At 41.7% G+C, this 22,604-nt stretch overlaps 1 protein-coding gene across 6 annotated transcripts in view; it reads right to left on the minus strand.

Annotated features, from left to right (window-relative positions):
- Tmem144 (transmembrane protein 144) overlaps positions 1 to 22,604 on the minus strand; it is a 76,050-nt gene that overhangs the window by 15,515 nt on the left and 37,931 nt on the right. Inside the window, exon 12 of one of the 6 annotated variants that reach the window (XM_013522916.1) lies at positions 8,856 to 10,213. The exons of 2 other annotated variants lie outside the window; for them this stretch is intronic. In XM_013522916.1, the coding sequence (XP_013378370.1) occupies positions 10,190 to 10,213 (24 nt within the window). In that variant the 3' untranslated portion in view covers positions 8,856 to 10,189. 3 more of the 6 variants (XM_013522915.1, XM_013522914.1, XM_013522918.1) reach the window with 3 other exon arrangements.

Genomic DNA, 22,604 nt, shown 5'->3' on the forward strand with positions numbered 1-22,604 from the left:
TCTGGTTCGCTCACCAGCACTATTCCAACCTTTCCAGGATGTGCAGAATGAAGCTCACTTTTGTAAATTGCATTTCTACTGAGCCTGAATACTGTGTGTTCCTTTTGTTGCTTCTCATGCTTCGCATTACCATAATCTGAAGTTGTCTCACATAACTTTACGAGAACGATGCCAATACAAGTCTGACTCAAATGTAAATAGAAAGATGTTTTTGTTTATGTTGGATCCTTTCCATTCAGGCTAAAGCCTGTGCTGAGGGAGCTGGATCAGAGAATGACCATAAAGTATCTAATCTCAGGTTCTCATGATACTCACGTTAGGGATTTTAAAAATCTTTTAAAATTGTAGCTATTTCCCCTTTGATCAAGACACTCATATTTTTTATAGGGTTCTTTTTGTTCTCGCGATATTCTTTTTTTTACACAGATTTAACCAACAATCCCTTATCAGGAAGAATGGGAAGGTAGGGTGGGAGTAGCCAAAGGGACAACTGAACATGTTCTACTGGGTCTCTCCTTCGTCACAGAAGAGCAAATAAAAGGTGTGGGTATGTCATTTTATTTCATCTGATCTGAACTCTTAATCCAGAAGAGCCGGCTGCTGACCGAAGTCAGAAGAATGGAGAATAATAAGCAAATGAGAAGCAGTGAGTTGCATGTTTTCTCCTTAAGCCAGCTCCATCTTTGGTGAAGAAGAAAAGATGAAAAGTGACAGCACCCTAAGACAGGCGCATGGGTGACTCCACAGCAAAAGATTCTGGAAGATGTGAGCAGAACTAAAGCTGTGGTCTGCTGTCCACAGCAGTATTCTTGAGCTAATTCGTACCCAAATATAGCAGTCTCCATAAAGTGTGTGCAAGGAATTCAGAAACGTCCAGCCCCCGGCTTCTATTTAGAGACTGGGAAACAGCAGAAAAGAGTCCCAGCAAGTAGATGGCAAGTGAAGACTACGCATATGTAGAGCAATTGCTCTATCAAATAGCAGAATTAGATAATTCTCATTTATTAAATATCCTAGTAAGAGGAGTTAGTATTTTGAAGGAAGGGCTGAGTGAGGGTTTGGGTGAGGATGAGGTAAGCCATTGTACCACCAGGAGGAAGCGCACAAGACTGAGAGAGACTTGCAGGGCTCCTGCAGCTGAATCTGAGGGATTAAATACCCAAAGCAGTGTGATTGCCTTTGGTGTTAACACGTGGGATAACCACGTGTTTCGGCGTGCCCATGGAGGTAGTTTCCATGGGTCCATGGGAAAGGAAGGAAAGGACTCAGAAGGGCAAGTTTACTTTTACAGAAGAATGCTATGTACTGAATATACAACTAAGAATATGATTCAAAGATCACCTTTTTGCAACTACTGACATAATAATTTACTTAGGCACAAATCACCAGTGGGTATTCAAGCACTGGGTGAAATATGGCTTTTATTTTCTATCTAAAAACAATATGTAAATCTGATAGAGATTACCTGAATGAATCTATCATATTTAGTATCACCAACAATTGTATAAGCCGGCATGACAGACCACTTAATCTGATACAGTCTGAGGTGTAGAACATCCCCTATTATTTTCTAGCAAAACTGTCTGACTGAAGCTATTCATAAGGAAATAATCAGATATAGCCAAGGTTATGGATATTTTCATAAGATAACACACATGTGTTATTGTAAACAATAAGTCAATATCATCACAGACTACAAAAAATTAGAAAGGAAGACAGGCATAAAACAGAAACTAAATAAACATGGTAACTGATTCCACATGGGCGTCTTGAATTGACTGGGAATCAAAACAGAGAGGAAAACAAAGGGCAGATATAAAGGCACACACCCGTAGTACCAGCTACTCTGGAGGTCAAGGTAGCAGGATTGCAAAATCAGAGGCAATCAGGACAATTTAGCAAGACCTTGTTTCAAAATGAAAAAATAAAGACTGAAGACAGAGCTCAGTGTGATGGTGCCTCCAGGTTACTGGGGGGAAAAAAGAATAAACACCTATAAAGGACATTTTAAAGTCACGGTGATTTATTTATATTTTTTAGTTAAAATTTTTTTTGTGATACTGGGGACTGAACTCAGGGCCTTCACACTGAGCTACATGCCAAGTATCTTTATTTTTTGTTTTTTATTTTAAGTCTCACTTTCTGTTTCTGTGCAGGAAAGCCTAACTTACTGGCTTAAAAAGAAAACTCATATTGCTTCTCAGATTTTGTGGACGGGTTGGGAGGTCTACTGGTTTCTCGCCTGGTCTCACCTGCTCTCTCCTCTGGTGGAAGAGGCACCTGAGCTTCCCTCTGTAGCTGCATTCATTCCCCATTGCACAGCCCCAGGCTCCCTCTCTGTGGAAGCCACCTTTAAGAAGGGCTGCCCACTGCACATGCGTCCCAGGTCTTTGCATACAGTATGTTCCTTTGTTGGCGGTGGTGTGGATAACAGTAAGAGAGGTTTCCTGGGGCCATTAATGTAAAAATCAACTACAAATAGTGTATTATAGTTTCGCATCACTGTGCAATTTCGTGGATGTTTAATAATATTGTAGTTGTGAAAAAGAATATCCTCATATGAAGTGATAAATGGTGAAGTATTTAAAGGTAATGTGTCATGGTGAGCAGAATTTACTTGCAGATTTAGGGAGAGAGAGGCGGGAGGGAAAAATGGGAAGAGAGAGGGTAAGGTATCAGCAATAATGATTAGACGATGGGTTTCCACGTACTTATTTTTGTACTCTTTCCAGTCTACCAAAGTGGGTTTGTTGTTTGCGTCTGTTGTATAATATTTCAATAGTCTAAAATTTTGCAAAGTAAAATTTGGTGGGATTTAAAAGAACCCTTGGCAAGTTTGTCAAAGAGCAAACCAACTCCTTCTCTATCTCCGAGAGAGCAATGTGTTAGGTCTGAGATCTACTTGCGTGACAAAGACTAAAGGCAACCCTCTCATCCCCTGGTTCAGGCTTTTGGAAATGTTCATTAAAAAGCTAGTATGTTTTCTATACTATAAGGAGCAGAAGGTCAGAAAATGTAACCCATGTGGAAAAATGTGAGAAAAAGGAAGTAATTAAAAATGAAAAGGTAACAAAGCAAGATGAAGGAATTGAAACCAAAAATACTGTTTATAAGGGTAAGTGCAAATAGAATCAATTCCTTTATTAACTAAAATCTCAACTGTATGAGCTATACATTACATTCACCATCTGAAAAATAGAAACGATGAAAATTAAAATTAAGAAAATTCGACCACTGAGAAATTTTGAGTGTCTTAATTATTCTCGTGTAAAGATATTGTAACTGATTGTAGAGAATATTTGGAAAACAAAAATATAAAATCTAGATATCAAAACTTTTTTAACTTGGTAAAACTACATGCTTGGAAAAATTAACAAACCTAAGTACTTCTATTTATTAAAGACATATAAAAAAAAAAAAGACATGTTATCCTTAATTGTGATATATCAATTTGACAAGTTAAGAACCACCTTGCAGATTAGTAAAGTTCTGGGTGTGTTTCTGGGTGATTGACATGTAGACTGGCCAACCAAGAGGGGAAGACCCACCCCAGATAGGACTGGCACCAACCAATAGGTGTACAGCTTGGACAGCATAAAAAGGGACAAAAGGAAGCCTTCCCTTTGGAGAGGAGCTCTAGTCCTTGCCATTGTCTTTGGACACTGGTGTCCATTTTCTTCGGCTTTCCAATGCAGACTTTAGCCTCCTGACAGAGACCCACCCTGGTGACTACAGTGAGAGGCCAGACCTTCAAACTTTGACTGCTACTGGATCCTCTAGCTCTCCAGCATGTGACGGGCCATTTTGGATTCTTCTCCTGGTCCTGCGAATGTCCACTGTAATTCTTCTGCTTCTGATCTTGGAAGTCTATGTAATAAGCCCCTTTATATAATTATATATGTATTTTACATTGTTTCAGTTCCTCTAGAAAATACTAATTAATCAACGTAGAATAAAACAGTAAATTAGGTATTTTATTTGGGAAATGTCTTTGTTACTTTTCTGTTGCTGCTGGGACAAAATACTTGATGCCCAAAATTAAGGAAGGAAAGGTTTATTCCACTTACAGTCTGTGGAGGTTTTAGTCCATACTTGGCAGGTTACAAGGCAGAGTGGCACATGGCAGAGGGCTGCAGTTCATGGCGGCAGAACACAGCAAAAGCAACAAGCACAAAAGCCAGGAATCCCTGCAAGCAGCCTCTTGCTCTCCCTTACATATGCAAACTATCCACCCCAGGGCAGGTGTAGCTTCACACCCATAATCAATCAAAGTCTAAAAGCCTGCCCCATGACCGCATGAGGCTTTGAGGGGGCACCCAGACACAAACTATAACAGGAAACTAACTGATATGACAAACATTTCAAGAAATCAACAGACAAAAATTAATGCATTTAAATTTGGCTCTTTGAAAAACTCGATCATATTGACAAGTATCTGGCTGGTTAAATGAGAGAAAGGACATAAACTATTAATATAAGAAATGAAATAGGAGACATCACTACAGCTCTCAAGGTCAAAGGGGAGAAGGTCAAGAGATAGAGGGACAAGAGAGGAAGGAGAAGGGAAGGGGACATAAGAAGGAATAGAGAAGCATTGTGTACATATACTAGTGCTGCACAAGGAATGCAGACATATACTATAAACATGTACTAATAAACAAAGTTGTTTTAAATTAAAAAATGGTAATTGAGAAATACTGTGAACAACTGTCAAAAAATTGATAACCTATATGAAATAGACCAATTCATTAATAGATACCATCTGCCAAACCTACATAAAAAGAAATACATAATATACATAGGTATAGAATCAGTAATTGATAACTCTCCAAAACAGAAAGCACTAGGTTCAGATGGATTTAGTGATGAATTCTCCAAATATTAAAGGAAGTGGTCATATCATATACTTATTCTTTGGGTCCAATATTACCCTAATACCCAAACAAGACAATAGTTCAACAAGAAAAGAAAATTATAGAGTAATATTTCTCATGAACATAGAAGCAATAATCCCTTTCAAAAAAATAGCAAATGAAATCCAGCAATGTCTAAAATGAATTATTCAGCATAGCCAAGGGGGGTTTACCCCAGGTGTGTAAGGCTGGTTCAGTGTTCAAAAATCCAATAATATATTCCATCATATCTAGAGGCTAAAGAACAATCAGATCATACCAATAAATGTAAAGAAAACATTGGCAAAACCCAATGTCTATTAATGACAGACGCTCTCAGAAAATTAAGCATATAAAGGAATTTCCTTCAGGTGATAGATAATAGCTACTAAAAGCACTACCGCTAAAACCATACTACATCTGTGACAGTGTGGAAGCCTTCCCACTAAGATCAGGAAAAAGGGAAGAATATCCTCTCTTACTATTCCTTTTTAACATCCCAATGGACATCTTGTTTAATTCAGCAGTATAAGAAAGGTGTCTTAGTTACTTCATCATCAGTAAGACATAGTACTGGACAACATAAAGGAGGAAAGGTTTATCATGGTTCACAAACTGTTAAGGTTTCAGTCCATAGTTGGTTGGCTCCAAGGCAGGACAGGAGCCATAGCAGTGGAACACAGCAGAAAAGAAAGGGCTCAAGGCATAGTGGTGGGAAGCAGAGGGAGGTTGAGGGAGGAAGGAAGCAGAACCCCATGACCCACCTCCTCTGGCCAATGTTCCAAATAACATTTCGCTATAAACTCATCCCTGGGCTAATACACTGATAAGTATCACACTCCAATGAGCTGATCACTTTCCAGAAGCCCCATTTATGAATCTCTGGGGGGACATCCAGATATAAATAGTCTGTCCCTGGCCCCCAAAAGACTCATGCCCTTTAGGCAAAATATATCTAGTCATCTCTCTGAGCTGCCAAGGTCCTAAAAGTTTCAGCATTGATGAGAACTCCAAGTTGAGAATTTCCTTTGAGACTTAAGGCAAACTCCTAGCTCTGAGCCCCTGTAAAAATGTAAAGAAAGTTAAACATTGCCAGTAACAAAGGCAAAGGACAAACACTCCTACTCTAAAATGGACAAACAGTGGAGAGCAAGGAATGGGAACAAAGTAAGACCTCAATTCAGCAAGGCAAATGCTACATCCTTTAGTCCATGTCCAGTACCTGGGGTAATATGAGAAAAGAAGCAAACTCTAAAGATTTGGGTGATCTCGTCCTTACAGTGCTGCTGCTGGTTGCTGTGTGGCCCTCACGGCCTCTCTCTTGGACTCACTCGGCTCACTCTTTGTGGCTTTCTTCAGATGTCCCACATGCCTGGCTTTTCCAACATCTTGGGGTCTCATAGTGCTTTTGGCTTTGCCCTCACAGCTTCAAAAACTGCTCATCAGGGGCACACTGCCTGGCCTCCCAGGTCTTCTTTTGATATCTGAATGGAAGCCTCTCTGACTGCACAACTCTTGCATTCTGCATGCACCTAAAACCAGAGCACATAGAGGACACCAAGGTCTGCTGCCAGCTGGAGCAGTAGCCAGGCTTCCTTCTACCTTGGCTGTAGGGTTCTCTGATGCCTGGATGGCTGAGTTATAGGATGAAGATTTCCAAGAACAAATCCCCTAGGTGAAGACCATTCGGGAATATGGTACCCTGGGGCTCTCTTCTCAGATCAAATTATTTCACCTTTGCACTTTGGCACTGCAAAGATGGGGGGAATTGCTGATTTCTCACATTCTCTCGAGGAACTATTCCGTTTGTTAAGTTGTAAAGTGCTTAGCTTCTTTGAAGGCCCCAACTTTATATAAGCTTCCATTCTGGCCAATCTCAAAAATTTTTAAATCATTCTACTGGGCCATTTGCTCTTAGTCATCAAGCTAGAACTGGTTAAAACCCCCCAACAATGGCCATGCCACCACCTCATTATTAGGCTCCCTCGAAATTTCTTCCACCAGATTAACTAGTCTGATGTCTTTCTTCTCAGTCTCCAGCCATATTTTAGGACACGAGCAAGATGAAGATTTTTTTTTTTTTTTTTTTTTGCCAAAACACTAACACACGTGGCCTGAAGTCCATCTGATAATACAGTCTTTTCTCCCAGCTGAAAGTTCCTGCACCTGGTCATCACTGGCTGCATTTCCATAAGCATCTTGATCTCCCATCAAGCTCAATTTACAGCGCTTGAGGGCTGCTTCTTCAGCCAGCTTCTCCAAACTTTTCCAAACTCCTCCTGCAAGTCAGTTCCAAGGGCTTCTGACCACAGGTAGCATCACAGCAATGACCCCGTTTCTCTGGTACCAATATCTGTTTCAGGTTCTTTTTTCATTGCTGACATACAATAGCTGACATCTATAATTTAAAGGAAGAGAGATTTATTTTGGCTCATAGAGAATAGAGATTTCAGTCTGCAGTCAGCTTGTTGTGGGGCAGGATTGTATGGCAGAAGGGCATGGAAGAGGAGAAACAGCCAAAGTCATGGCTGCAGGAAGGAGAGAGAGGTCAAGAGAGGAAGGAGGACCTAGTGGTCTGCCTCCTGTAACCAGGCTTTGCCTCTCAAATCACAGTTATCTATAAACTCATCAGGAGAGTAATCCACTGGTAAATATCATGCCCCATGATCCACTCACCTCCCAAATGCCCCACCTCTGAACACATGAGATTGTGCAGCAGTATAGAGACATAAACCATAACAAAGGGGAAGTAAAAGGTATGCACATTGGGAAGGAACAAAAACAAATTGTCTTTATTTGCATATGATATTATTGTACATAAGGAAAGTTCAAAGAACATAGCAAGAAATATCAACTCTTAGAGTTAATAAGTGATTAAAGCAAAGTAGAAGGCTATTATAAAAAGTCAGCCACTTTCCTATGTAAAGAATAGCAACCAAAATTAAAGCAGAATCTGGAATTACAAGCAGAGCACAATTTATAATAGTGCCCCCAAAATGAGATATCTGGGTATAAATCAAACAAAATAAGTACAAAATATATGAGGAAAAGTAAAAAGTCTGTTGAAAAAAATCAAAGAACTAAATGAATAAGAATATATTCTAATTCATGGAGAAGACATAATATTATCAAGATTTTAGTTCTCAGTTGGATCTGTAGCTTCAGTGTAATTCCAATAAAATCCCAGCCAGTCTTTTTTCAGGCATTAAAAAAATTTATGTGAAAGTTTATACAGAGAGCCAAAAGACCTGAAATAGCCAACACAGGGTGGAAAAAGAAGGACAAAATTAGAGGACTGCCTCTTCTCAGTTCAAGACTTAATATAAAGCTAAAATAATGCAGACACTGGAGTGCTGGCAAAAGAATTGACCAACAGAACAGAATGCAGAGCTCAGAAATAGTCCCACAGAAATTTATATGGAGTCAAGTAATCTGTGATAAAGGATGATTGACAACACGAGGGGGAATGGTGGTCTCTTCAGTAAATGGTAGCTTTCATCATAATTTCATGATTAATGCAGTTCAGTCATAATTGAGTAATAAACTGTGGTACATCCAGACAGTGGAGTATTATTCAGTGCTAAGAAGAAATGTACTCTCAAACCGTGAAAGCACATGGAGAAGACTTAAAACAATATTACTTTAAGTGAAAGGCGTTAACCTGGTAAGTCTCCATCCTGTGTGACTCCAACCATTTGACATTCTGGAAAAAGAGCAAACCAATAGAGACAATGATAAAGAAAATCAGTGGCTCCAGAATAAGAGAGGAAAAGGGAATGAGTAGACAGAGTTCAGGAAGGTGAAACTCCTCAGGTGGCATCAGAGTTGTAGACACATGTCATTATACCTCTGTCCTAAACCATAGACTCTACAACACAAAAGCAAACACTGATGTCAAAACTACGGACTTGAGTGTTCACAATACATCAAACAAGAGTCTTTAGTCACAATGAACGCGCCACCCCAGTGGGAATGTTGAAGATAGAGAGGCTATGCCCATACCAGGAAGGTACATATGGGATATCTCTGTACCTTTTGCTTGAATTTTGGTGTGAACCTAAAACTACACTAATTTTTTTACACAAGAGTGATCACAGTACTGGAAACCATGTCACTAAGTCATGAGTAAAAAATTAGACAGTCAAGTGGCCATTGTGTGTATGCTGCAAAATGATGGGAATGTCAGCCTGGGTATTATGACTTCTGATTTTTTTTCCTGTGATGAGTACTGAAGAAAGAGGTAGGTTTAAGGTAACTATTTCCCTTCTACCAGGAAGCTTCTCCCAGCTAGATGTGAAAGTGGTCGCCTCTGAACCCTGAACTCCTCCTTGCATGCTTCTCTAGCAGTGTTTGCCTCAAAGACATTCTCTGTGATTTTACCACCTTGAAAAACAGAGAGGCAATTTTCTGACATCAAGGAATCGTCGTGCTGTACCAAGAACTGCTGGATATTTTTAATGTATTACCCCAGATAAGAGGCCATATCTCTGGTAGAAAAAAAATTCAGACTTTGAAATGAAAACTAAAATTAGTTGCATATCCTTTGTAGTGCAAGCCTTCAGTTTACCAGAGTGTGAGAGTTAACTGTTGGGTCAATTTGAGGAAAAAGTGCCCAGCTGATTGGCTTAGCACAGTTCTGGGGGTGACCCAATGATTACTGAAGAGGAATGACCCGCCCTTGCTGTGGGTGGCACCAACCAATAGGCTTTTAGCTTGAATGGAGTAAAAGGGGAAGAAGGAAAATTTCTTTCTGTTTCTTTGAAGGAGCTCCAGTTTGCACCATTGCCTTGGACGTCCATCTCTTGGCTTCCGGTGCAGACTCTTCTATCTCCTGATATGGTCTTGCAGGGTATGCTACATGAGCTCCAGGGCTCTGACTTTTCCCTGGGTCCTTTGGACGTGCAGCATGCAGATGGGCCTTTTGCACTCTTTGACACCCGATTCTGCAAGCGATCATTGTGAGTCTACTTTGTAAATCCATATACTCTATCTTAACTGTTTCTCAGGTGAGCATTGACTGATACCTTGAGTATTACAGTCTATGCCTTGCAATGTCTTTGAGAGTTTTTACTCTTTGTACAGTGTAGAAAACTGCTAGCAATGCACATGATTCTTAAACCTAGAAATGAAAATGAGGCAATCTGAAGCTGCAGTTGACCAGTGCCCAGGGAGTATGGCCTATTTTGCAGATATTTGTAAGTTTCCTTCAGGATTCCTGATATGGATGTCAATGTGTTCTTTCAATTGTTCCTTCAATGAGATGCCACATGGTATTGATTTGCTATGAACAATGAGTCTCACAAAATCTTCAACATGTTGGCCTACAGTTAAAAAAATGGAATAACTGTTTAATGTAGGGCTATAGAATTAGATAAATGGTATTTACCTAATAGGAATAAAATAGGAATATAGAATTAGATAAATTGATTTAAAAAAAACTCAAGAACTGATGCTTTAAAATGACAATAGTACTAGAATAGAAAAACATGTGGTCCCATAACAAAAAATAATAAAAGTTTGCAAAAACATGGAGGCCTGCTTAACAGAAAAACATCATGCTTTAAAGATACCAGTGGCCCCTATGTGTCGGTACAAACTCAGATGCTCGACCAACAGGCTTTCTGCTGCCCTTGTGTTGTTTGTTCAGAACTTCATAAGTTACTCTAAATTCATCTGAAAAGTAAACAGGAATAGCCTGGAATGACCTGAGATGAAGAGTAATGACATTAAGAAAATGTTTATGAGTCCATGATTCCAGCACCAAAGAAAATCAGAAACTGGTTGAAGTATCTAGAGGAATCTGAAATACATTAAAGTGTTTCAGGAGCTGAGGATGCAGGGCAGAGCTGTGTCCAAGGCCCGGCCTTCCATCACCAGGACCGCAAACACCAAAACAGAAGAATAGAAGCAGCAGCAGGATCCCACCCCTGCTGCCTGCCAGTATCCGTGTGGCCCTTGCACGCCGCAGGCCCAGGACAGCGCAGTGGAAACCAGGTCCTTAGAGGCAGGTACAATGCACAGACCACAAAACGCCAGACCTGCCCTGAACTGCCCAGCGTGGTCCCAGAGGGAGGGAAAGAACTGGATTCCTCCTGCATGCAAACAAGCAGGAGGCAGCAGAGGCTGGGAGGAAGGACGGCACTGCTGAGGGACATCGGAGAGCCAGTCACTGTCCCCTGACTGTTCTAGGGAGACCCCTGGGCATCTTCCACTACACCCCACTGCCGTCTTGCATGTGGAACTTTTAAAACTGGGGTAACAAAAGTGACCTCTATGCTTGGCTTTCTGCTCTCAAACCTACAAACCCACCAGTAGCATTCCCTGATGTCCCAGGATGCTCTGAACTGGTGGCCACCAGACTGATGTCCTAGGACCCTTCCTGACTACCCATACCTCCTCTCCTGTCCTCCTGCCTTTGTGAGTGTGTTCACTGTTTTGAAGACAGACTCGCTTTCTTGATAAGCAAGCCTACTGTTATAGACAATCTAGGTCCATTGCAAAGAGAATTTAGATGAGCATGATAAAAAACGAGAGAGAAGGAGAGGGACTTGTTCCACAAGTCTTTATTGTGCTTTATTGTGCTTTAGAGCCTCTGTCAGTACGCACGCATTTCTGTGAAAGTGTCTCTGTCTCTCAGGGGCACCGAACTTGCCTAAGATGGGCCACTTTGGCCCTGATGAATTTCTCAAAGCATTTCCAGAAAGTTGGCTTGAATGACAATTAAGTCACACAGCTGGAGCTACAGAAGTGAGGAAAGCCACACAAAAGCTGAGAAAAATTACATTTACTCCCTTTGAATTATGATCGCAAAGCATCATTTTGTGGGGAGAAATTAGTCTCCTGAAGTATCAGTTAGGTAATGATTGAGCACTTAGAATGTAAGCAGCAGCCCCTGGGAAGAGCTCGCGTTTACATGAAGCGGTGCAGCGCGTGGAGATGGTGACCGGAGAAAATCCCTCGGCTGCCGAGGCATCTGCTCCCAGGTCTTTCCAATCCCCACCTGCTCCGCAAAATGTGCACAAAACTACTTGAATATATGGTGAGATTTAGCTTTATACGTTTTCTTCCTGCTTAAGAAATACATCTCATCCCCATGTTAAAATGGATGGTTTTATTGCCAACACAATATACGCCCAGTATGATATCAAATTTCGGGTTTCAGGATTTCAGTAGGCACCCCCAAAACTAAGGGGACATAGAGGGGGCAGAATTGTAAGCGATTCTTCTTGTATAAATGAAGAAGAATCAGGAAAATAGCTTAGGTTGTGATCTGAGCATTTTAAACACGCCCAACGTTTCCCACTTCAGCAGAATTTGCATCTCGATGACTTCCCCCTCGGCATCTTCCCACTCGGAGCGCAAATGAACACCAGATTGTCTGTCACCCACGTGGGTCAAACGTGGGCCTTTGTCAAACATTCTGTACCCAGGAAGAGGGACGGGAGCCATATTGCTTTCAATCAAGTCTACAACTGATAGAAAGAGAAACTAGCTCTAAGAACCCACGCTCATTGAACTCCCAATTAGAGCAAATGATTGGCTTAATGAACCGATTGGGAAAGCATTTCAGCCTCTTGATTGCAAGAAAGTGTTCAAAACAGGGCAAATAGTCCCAGGTCTCTGTGACCTAAAATGTTTAATTAAGCCGAAGAGTTATTAGTACATCTGAGAGAAACCTGTGGCCAGTCAGTGTAATGATTTAGTGGTGAGGTCTCTGACCCTGGGCTCAAGAACAATGTGGCTCTGAACTTGTACCCGGCAGTGTTCCTTAATGTCGGTGGCACCAGCCGTGAGAATCCTTTGCCTTGACTGTTCCAGGGCAAGAACACACACTTCTGCTTAAATAACTCTAAAAATGAGTCCATGTGGGGATTCTTCAACTTCTAGGAAATTAAATGATAAAGTCCAAGTGATAAAGAAACGAAAACTCCATGACTGCAAAGCAGATGTCACACTGAAAAATACATTGTTAGTACAGGAGGTAAAAAATGATCTCCTTCTTTTCTAGTTTAGATTTTAAATACCTGCAAATGTTATGAGGATGGTATGGTCATTCAGAGGAGAGATATAGGACAGAGAAAGAGAGACACAAAAAGCACATTTACGAACCGGACAGACCATCACTATTAAACCTATCTTACCCCTCTACTGCCATCTGGTGCCCACATTTAAAAATGTATTTGTGTTGATGCATTAAATAAATGATTTAATATCTAGTATATTAATAACCAAAGGTGAGGTGACTCGATACCCTATGATGTGTTAATATTTCATTTTAAGCAGCTGATCGAACTACATTTCCCCTGGTTATTAATGTTTAATGACTCCTCCGTGGAGAGGTCTCAATGATAAACTTTCTGACCAAAGGACTTGGGATGTTGGTATTCATCTATGTAACAGTTCAGGCAAAACTAACAGGAAGAGATATTGCATTTGACTCCTCAGAGTACTCAAACTCTAGGAAACACACTATGAATTTTAATGCCACATTTTTCATGCATATTAAAATCAAAAGTTCAGGTACACAGAGATATAGATTATCAGAATGTCAAGATTTACAAACTTTAACCAAAAGCTCATGGATTTTGGTAACAAGGACTGTGTACAGTAGACACATCTGACAGCAGCTATCCTTTTTCTCCTTCATGTATACTGTGTAAAAGTTCATTACAGATTTAAGAAATTTAATATTTTAAATTCCAGAACTAAAGACTGCATCCTGACAAGTTGCTGTTGGCTGTTAGGTTTTAGCATCATCTCAGATAATTTCCCACTGGAGCCAGGAGAATTTATTTTTACTAATATATTCCCTGAACATCAAAGAGCAAAAGAAAAAAAAATGTGAAGTGATTTCATTTGGCTACTCTTTTATTCTAATCATGAACCATTCTTTTAGCTGAAAAAGAAAGGACAGGCGTTACTTTTGTTCTGTGTGTTCACTAACGAGGATTTCAAGTCATATCTCATTACACTTCTCAAGTTTTCTACACTGTATTAACTGGAGGTGTGCTATTGTTGAAATGACAGTTACACTGTCAAATTGTAAATCATCTTGAATTTTTATGCTTTTTAATCTTTTCTTAAACTGCTTCTTTGGATATAAAGCCTAAACATGGAAGGCAAGATTTTAACCTAAATAAGGCCCTCAGGGTTTAGGTGATTTTAACTTGTTCAGGAAATATTTTTCCACTCCTACTTTACAAAAGAATTTTCTTGCAAATGAAATCAGTGAGGGGAAAATATAAAGGTACATAGAGAGAGGGAGGAAGGGAGGAAGAGAAAGAAGAAGAGAAGGAGGAAGAGGAGAAGGAGATGGAGAAGATGGAGAAAGAGAAGGAGAAGGGTAAGGAGGAAGAGGAGGAGGAGAAGGAGGAAGAGAAGGAGAAGGAAGAGGAGAAGGAGAAGGAGAAGGAGGAGGAGGAGAAGGAGAAGGAGGAGGAGAAGGAGAAGGAGAAGGAGGAGGAGAAGGAGAAGGAGAAGGAGAAGGAGAAGGAGAAGGAGAAGGAGAAGGAGGAGGAGGAGAAGGAGAAGGAGGAGGAGAAGGAGAAGGAGGAGGAGAAGGAGGAGGAGAAGGAAGAGATACCTGAGGTAACTGCTGTGGAAAATAATTAAATGTATCTGCTGATATAATGATTATCTATATAAAAAATCCTAAGAAATCTATACAACAAAATCTATTAGCTCTAATAGATGAGCTTAGCACAGAAACTAGATAAAAATCAGTGATTTTTCTAAATGCCACAAGATGGAAAGCTTCCTCGCAATTCTTTTAGTCTTGGCTTCAGCAGCCCAGTTGGCTAAAGCCTCATTGAATGGATTATCTTTTGTGATTTGGTCCCCTCACTGTGTGGCTCACTGCACTCTGTGATTTTCCTTCACAGTCCTTGTCTTAGTTACTTTGCCTGTTGCTGAGACAAAATACCCCAAACCCAAAGTCAAGGAAAGAAAGATTCAGCTCACAGTTTGTAGAGCTTTCAGTTCATGATAAGCTGGCTCCGAGGCAGGGTGGCATGGCAGAGGGGCAACAGTTCATGGCAGCAGAGCACAGCAAAAGCAACAAGAGCAAAAAGGAGGAGCAGGCCTCTTTTCCTCCCTTATGTGGTATGCAGGCTACTCGCCCTAGGGTGGTTTTAGCACTCACACCCCCGATCCCAGCACTAGACAGTGAACCAATCACAAACTACATTCAACCACCTCCAAAAAGCCCACCCTATGACCACATGAGGTTTTGGAGGGACATCCAGACACAAACCATAACAGTCCTTCAGAGGTTAATTTGTAAAGGGTATATTTTTATGGGGCTTTTGTTTTTGGTTACCAGGAATTGAACTCAGGACCTCACATCTGCCAGGCAGGCACTGTGCCACTGAGGTAAATTCCCTCAGCCCCTTCAGAGGTTAATTTGATTCTGTTGGAATTTTTGAAGTACCATGAGGGCTCTGTTGATATTTCCTAGTGCCTAATCTCATGCCTAACTTCAGATGCAAAGAAAACTGTCAGTAAAACACCTATGGAATGACTCAGTATATTACTACACACCTGTATCACTGAACCACTGGAGCGGGCAGGGGTTAGCTACAGGCAGAGCACAGGCTTAGCATCGGTGAGGCCTTGGCTTCCATCCTCAGCATCAGAAAACGAAAGCAACAAGAACCACAAGGAAGTAGTTTTGGACAGAGTATCAGCCAGCTTTTCGATACTGTAGCAAAATCCCCTCGAAAAAATCCCATGAGAGAAACGGTTATGTAGCTCACAGTGCAGGGGTCAAACTGTAGCAGCATGGCTCAGATCGGAGGGTGAGGGATGCAGGTTAACTACACCCCCTCCAGCAGACGTCAAAAAGCAAAGGTGGAGGCACGGTCCAGGATTGCTGTGGGCCAGGCGCCACCGTTTACAGCAGTGCCCTCTGGAGAGCTGCTGTACCGAGAGCCCTCAGAGAACTGCCTCGAACCCCAAGACCTGACGACTCTCGGGCCCCACTCGCTAAGGGATCCCCACCTCTCGTCAGCTCCTCCAGGGGACCAGCCTTCCCACACATGAGCTTCTGTGAAGATGCAATGAAGCTATGACCAAACCAAAGCAGATGAGGACTTTAAAATATTCGTTAATGCAAACAATCCCTGTGTTTTTTTACATTTGTGTTTCATGCACGGTTAGGTTCTTGAGATCCAAAATGAATAAAACATCTTCTCTCAGGGTTTCACAATCACAGGTTTTAACTGTCACACCCATTTGAAGACACGGTGATGCTCAAATATTTTGAGAGGAAAGGAGAGGTGACAGAGAGTTTCCGGGGAAAATTATGTGGTGTTAGTTGCGTGCCATATGAAGTTAGGTACCACACCTTGTAAGTGAAAGACAGGCTCATAAATTCTTCAGTTATATAAAGTAGAAATGCACTTTAACAATGTTTACAAAAACCTTGTTAGTAGGAGGAAAAGAAATAAACGCAGTCTGTGCCTCAGAGAGATCTCCTAGGGTCTTCAGAGACTCAGACCATATCTCGTTAGAGTCCACGTTCTCCACCCACACACTCTCTTTACCCGCCCCTGTAGTAATTTATTACATTTGGTCTTACTGGTAAACCTCCCATTTTTGTTTGTTTACATAAGATCTTGTCAACATAAGCTGTGTGTGAAGATTTTATTACTAGGGAAAAGTAATCTTTAGTTTCTGAAGTGCAAACAGACCTGGCCATCAATGTCTTGGGACTGATTTAGCCTCTGAGAGTTAGATGCCCTGGCCAAAGAAAGAGAGATATTGTGATATCCAGTTATTATTATTATTTGGGAGGGGTCAAAAGAATGCGACTTACATAGATTGGTTTTAAGCATCTCATTTGATCTCTTAAATAATCCAAATAAAATTCAAAGGATACTTATTCTTTTACTTTTTTCCTCCTTCTCTAACAATAGAAGACAGACATTTCTTTCCTTTTGAAATACAGCTGGCCTTCCTCTCCATGAATACTTTCCCAGACTCCCAGTGGATACCTGAAACTGCAGACAGAAACACACCCTGCAGGTACTATTTCGCCCTGTACACATCCATAACAAAGTGTAATTTATCAATTAAGCATAGTGAGAGATTAACAGCAACCTCTAAAAACAAAAATCAGTCATAGCAATACAATGTAGTGAAAGTTATATGCGTGCAGTTCCTCTCTCTTGAAAAAATCAGGACAAATATTCAATTTACTGTGGGTGACACTGGAAAGAGAAACTCAAACAGTAGAACTGTCTCCTTAAATATCAAAGTATCCATTACAAATACAAAACAAAAAAGTAAAAATGCACTGTAACAACTCCAAGTGTTAATCATGTTTATCCTGGTTGGGTTTTGTTCTTGCTGTTGTTCTTACTGCTGTCATTATTGTGGCTATTCTATTTTGTTTTGAGACAAGGTTTTGCCAAGTTGCCAGGGCGAGCTTTGAACCTGCTGCCCTTGTGCCTCAGCCTTCCCATAAACTGGGATGGCAGGTATGCACAGCCAGCCTTCTGGTTGGTGTTCCAAACACAAATCTGCTTTCTCTACCTTCTGTACTGTACTGCATTCTGATCTCATTCACCTCCACAAGAAGCAATCACTTGCATGATTTTGATCTATCTTCTTAATTTTGTATAAATATGCATTTATATAAAATATATATTACTATGTATAAAAATATATTACTAGCAATATATCTCAGTGACACTGAACGATACCCACAGATCTACAACTTGACTCCATGAGTTTTTTTAACGCTATCCATATAGATAGGTTTAGTAGTTAATGACTCCAAGGACGAATGAATCAGTACAACAGCAATAAAAGATTTGATGGCTCGTGGGAAATGCTGTACCATGAATCCTAAAACTTCCTAGGATCTTCCTTCCCTAAAGTAGGGAATTTCCATACTTCCGGTGCCAGCCAGAAAGAGCTGCCACGCGTACTCGATGTAATACCGACCCTGGACACAAGGTGGCGGGCACTCTGGACTACAGTAAGGTTTCTGAGATAGACCCAAGGCTCAGAGGGAAAACCTGGAATAAACACAAGATGGTCATACTAGCCACGGAAAATTAAAACTTCAAGAGAACTGGGCGTTAAATGTCTTAACAGAGTGGAAATTTTGCAAAATTGTAAGCAGTTTGGTAACAATTTTTAAAAACTTGTTTATTCTAGTGTACTCTAACCGTGCACATACTGTCTGGTAGCAGAAAGGGGATAGTGGTAATAAGTATTTTTTTCTCTTCTGCAATTGCTTTAGTTTAGTTTACTTCTACATAAATTAGCAATTGCCCCCTCCAACCCCAGACTAGAGATTGAATACAGGGTTCTTGCACGGAGCTATTTCCCCATGCCTTCGTATTTTTTGCTTTAAGACAGCGCCTCACTAAGTCACTACATTGCCGGACTGGGCTCAAACTTGTGATCCTCCTGCCTCAGCCTCCCTAACAGCTGGGATTATATGCCTCCATATAAATTGGGAATCTTTATTTTTTAATTTGTTTTTCTTTGTGGTGCTGGGATTACAGGTATGTACTGCCACCCAGCCCTAAATTGGCAATCTTCACAAGAATACTTAAAAATCTACCCCATATAAAATTCTAAAATGTATTTAAAAGAGAAAAACAGACTCTGTATCATGTCAATTTATTCAAAGGTTATCAGCACATTTTAATGGTAATTCTGGCTAAAATTAAAATGATGGTGAAAGGTTACAATCAAATGTCTATTTATATTAGTAATTTAATAATCAAATAGGGACTCCAGTGTCATTTTTCTTAATGGAGGAACACAATGTCATGGGGGGGTGATAAGAGAAGAAGCTCTCTTACAAGGTATTTTCCAGTTTGCAGATAATTTCCCTCCTCAAAGAACATATAATAATAATAGCTAATGGTTGGATAGTGTTTCTCAAGCAGGAGCCATTCGCAAACACGTCTACAGATCTTAGCAAATTCAGACCGCACCATAGACATTTGCGAGTGGTAGCATTACTACTCCACTTTGCAGCTGAGGAATGTGACACAGACCTGTCAGGAGCTGGCATGGTCACATAATTACGATGAAGCAGGGGGCATTTGAACTCCACAGGCTGGCTTCAGAGTCCATGAATGGATGCAGTGCAAGCCGGTTTCTCTCTCATAGCACAGTAAGGCACCGTTAGGTGGATAAACTGACGTTTGCACACGAGTTCTACTATGTTAAGAGTTTGGAAACTCTGGTGAGGAGCAAGGTGTTAGCAGTTCTATTTCCATTTCATTGAAGAAATGAAGCCAGCAAGTCTGTCCTTTTCCTTCACCAATGGGAAACCAGTTAAAATAGGAACAAACAGGAAAATCTCTTGTTAAAATTATTTTTGATAAATATCTTTCAGGAAAAAGTAATTATACATTCCACTGAGTACTGACCCCTTTAAACTGTCCCTAGGAAGTCAGAACCTAGTGACAATAGAATTTCCCATGAACTTAAAGCAGTACACATACATCTAGGTATGGAGTAACCTGGGTGCGTGTCCTTGCCTGAGTAATGCTAGACTATGCGCATATTCTCAGGAGTGAACTGTTTTTGCTGAGTGTAAATTTTATCTGAAGATAATCAAAAGCATTTTGAGCTAACATGGGTGATATTGTAGAGTTGAGCAAAATTAATCTGAAGTAAAACTAGGTCTTAGCTTAAATAATGAGTGGCCTTTTTAACATGTAAGCACCGACCTTGACATTTACTTTCTCTTGCAAAGGATCCAGGTAACTTTGAAATTTAATTCCATAAGGTAAATCTCCATACTCCCTGCAAGGTATTTATCTCTGGTTTTTCTTGCTTAATAAGTTAGAAATGTGGGCGGTGACTCATTTGCAGATGAGCCCCACACTGCTTTCCAGGTTCTGCAGCGCTAGGTATGCACTGGGAAAAACAAAAAGCAAAACCAAACGAGAAACAACAGCAGAACCACACCTCAGATGTAACGCTCCAACAGCATAGATATCTGAGCTGTCTACTAAATCTGACCCTCACCAACAGTCCATCAGCAGAATTTTTCATTTTTAAAATTCACTGAAGCCTAGTTTTACTTTATTCTCGCATTTGTGGGAGAACAGTTTTTTGCCCACTCAGACACGGATCCCTTCGGTGCCTGATTCTTCCTATGGAGGAGTGCGTTGGCCACACTGCCATTTGCTGGTCAGACTTTAGAGAAAGCTGTGCACAGGGCTCCGGCCAAGATGACGCAGAACGCAAGCACCAGTAGGAAGTAGTTTCGCAGACCCTGAATAACAACAATGCAGTAACAGTAATAATAGCAATAATGATGACGATGCTGTAATACAAAACCTAAACCAAATGCTCATGAAACAGATTCAAGATTGCTAGATGACCAAGCCAGGCTCGGTAACCCACACCTGTACTGGACATCTGCTCCGGCCACCTGGAGTGCTTTGGGGGTTCACCTTCTTGGTAATTATTCAGATTCTCTTCAAAGCCCGCCAGTCTTTCTGACTCACCCACTCGGTGAATGCAGGTGAGCGCCCGCTGTACACTCTGTGATACAACTAATCGAATAACACAGGAGACAGTAAGGAATCAGGTCATCAGAGATCAGCCTGGCACCAGAGGGCTGCCGCAAAGCAAGCCGCCAAAGCAAGCCGCCACTGCCGCAAAGCAAGCCGGTCCTTTAAGAATGTGTCGTGGGCCCTTAATAAGATTCGAGGGTGGGTAGCTGAGCTTCTAGTGACAACTTTCGACCAACTGCCCGGGGAAGTGAGGATGTGAGTAGGTCCCGGTAGAAGGAATTTCACTGCAAAGCCCTGTTGTAAGAGAAAGCAAGATGCGTCCCAAGACAGAAGGACAGTGTGACTGGAGCAATGAGCGACCAAGAGAGCAAAAAGAGGTTACACAGAAGCAGGCTCCGTAACCCACGCCTACAATCCCAGCTACTCTGGGGGCTGAGGCGGGAGGATGTAGAGCTCAAGGCCACCCTGGCAAGACCCTGTCTGAACAGGAGGTTGGTGTTGGCTGGCTGGGGACACACTCAGCAGTGCAGTGGCCCTAGGCTTAAAGGCTTAACCCAAACAAACAAGAGGAGGAGGTAGGACCTGCCTGAGGGCTGGGAGTCTGACAGTCTGCTCAAGCTTTGGGATTCTGTCTTTCCAAGCCATGGAGACACGAGGAGAATGGGCACCTCCATGTGCCGGGAAGACCAGGTTTGCACTCTGGGAAGCCTGCACTTTTGCTGGATGGTAACAGATGGGAGGGAGTCGGGTGGATGCGTGGAAATCAACTAAGATGCAACTGCATTGCTCCAGAGGGAAGATGGAAAAGCTCAGATGGAGAGGAAGAGCTGCACCGGAAGGGGGAGGAAGAAACAGAGACAGGAAGAGAGCCGAAGACCCACTTCCTCTCTGTGTTTAGGGGCTGGAAACACTTAGTGTCATGTCCCAAGGCAGCCCAGCCCACCTGTGGATCAACAAAGAAATACCTTCCAGTGTTAAACAGAAATATTTCACGTCCTGTGAGATCTATCTCTTGGTACCGCCAAATCAATTTTAATATCTCTCTCACTAGATAAACCTTCAAGCATTGAAATACAATCATCTTCTATCCCCAAAGGCATCTCTTTTCCTGGTCAATACTTCAGCTCCTGTGGTCATTTTTCATGTGGATGGCTCCAGGCATCCCCCACTGAGACAATGCCAGTTGGTTTATGTTCCCGTTCAGGACAGAAAGACTCTAATACTCCAAGGCAGGGCTTCAGCAGCCCAAATGAAACCAGGATTGATGACCTCCATAATCGTAGAAGTACAGTCTCGCCTTACAGGGCTTCTAATAGTCAAATTATACACTATTTTTTTTCAATTAAAAATAGAAGGAAAAAAGCAAGGATCTAATTATAAATCAGGTAGAATCACTCAGGTTCTGCAGGAAAATGGGAATGAGGCAGAAGGCCCCAGCAACTTGGAGGCCTGGGGAGACCTGTGCACCCCTACAGAGATGTGTGCGGTAGGGAGATGTTCTCTCTTTCCTGCCCTTCCTCCAGGTGCGCTGTGAAGCACACCCAGTGGGAGAGCTGTCACTGGACGGGCAGGCAGATGGCGGCTCGGACAGGATGGGGAGCGCAGTGGGGCTTTCACTGCAAGGGGAGGCTTCTAGGTGGCCTCAGACGGCCTCACTCCCTAGATCTCCTTAGAGATTCTCCAGCTCCAGCTTGCAGAAAAAATGGCAGAGATCAGAGGTCAATCTGCTCTATTTACAAACTAGAAGGAGCAAAAAAAACAGCCAGGATGAGGAGGGCTGCACAAACTCCTGAGGAAGTGGTTCTTCCATTAACTGGCTCTTATTAGGATGAATGCCAATTAATATATAACCGAAAATACCACGAAGTTAGGTACACTAGTTTTCAACTTGACGAAGAGCTGGGCTGGAGTGGATGGTTTGCTTTTCTTCACCCAGAGATGATCTCTGTGAGCCAGGCTGAGGTCAGTGGAATGGGCAGATTCACTGTGAGCATTAGCACTGGTAGACATCGGTCTCATCACAAGTTCTACAAATCAAACACAGCGCCCTAACGCCTTGCTTCACACACAGCAGCTTACACACACACACACACACACACACACACACTGCAGTGAGGCTCCTCCTAAATTTTAATCTTCAACCTTAACCTAGATACTGGTACTAGTGTGCAGTAGGCACTGTAATAAATATTCTTCCAAAAGATGAGTACACTCAGGC

This window comes from Chinchilla lanigera, unplaced genomic scaffold (genome assembly GCF_000276665.1).
Source record: "Chinchilla lanigera isolate Chin_1 unplaced genomic scaffold, ChiLan1.0 scaffold00070, whole genome shotgun sequence".
In the NCBI taxonomy this organism is placed as follows: domain Eukaryota; kingdom Metazoa; phylum Chordata; class Mammalia; order Rodentia; family Chinchillidae; genus Chinchilla; species Chinchilla lanigera.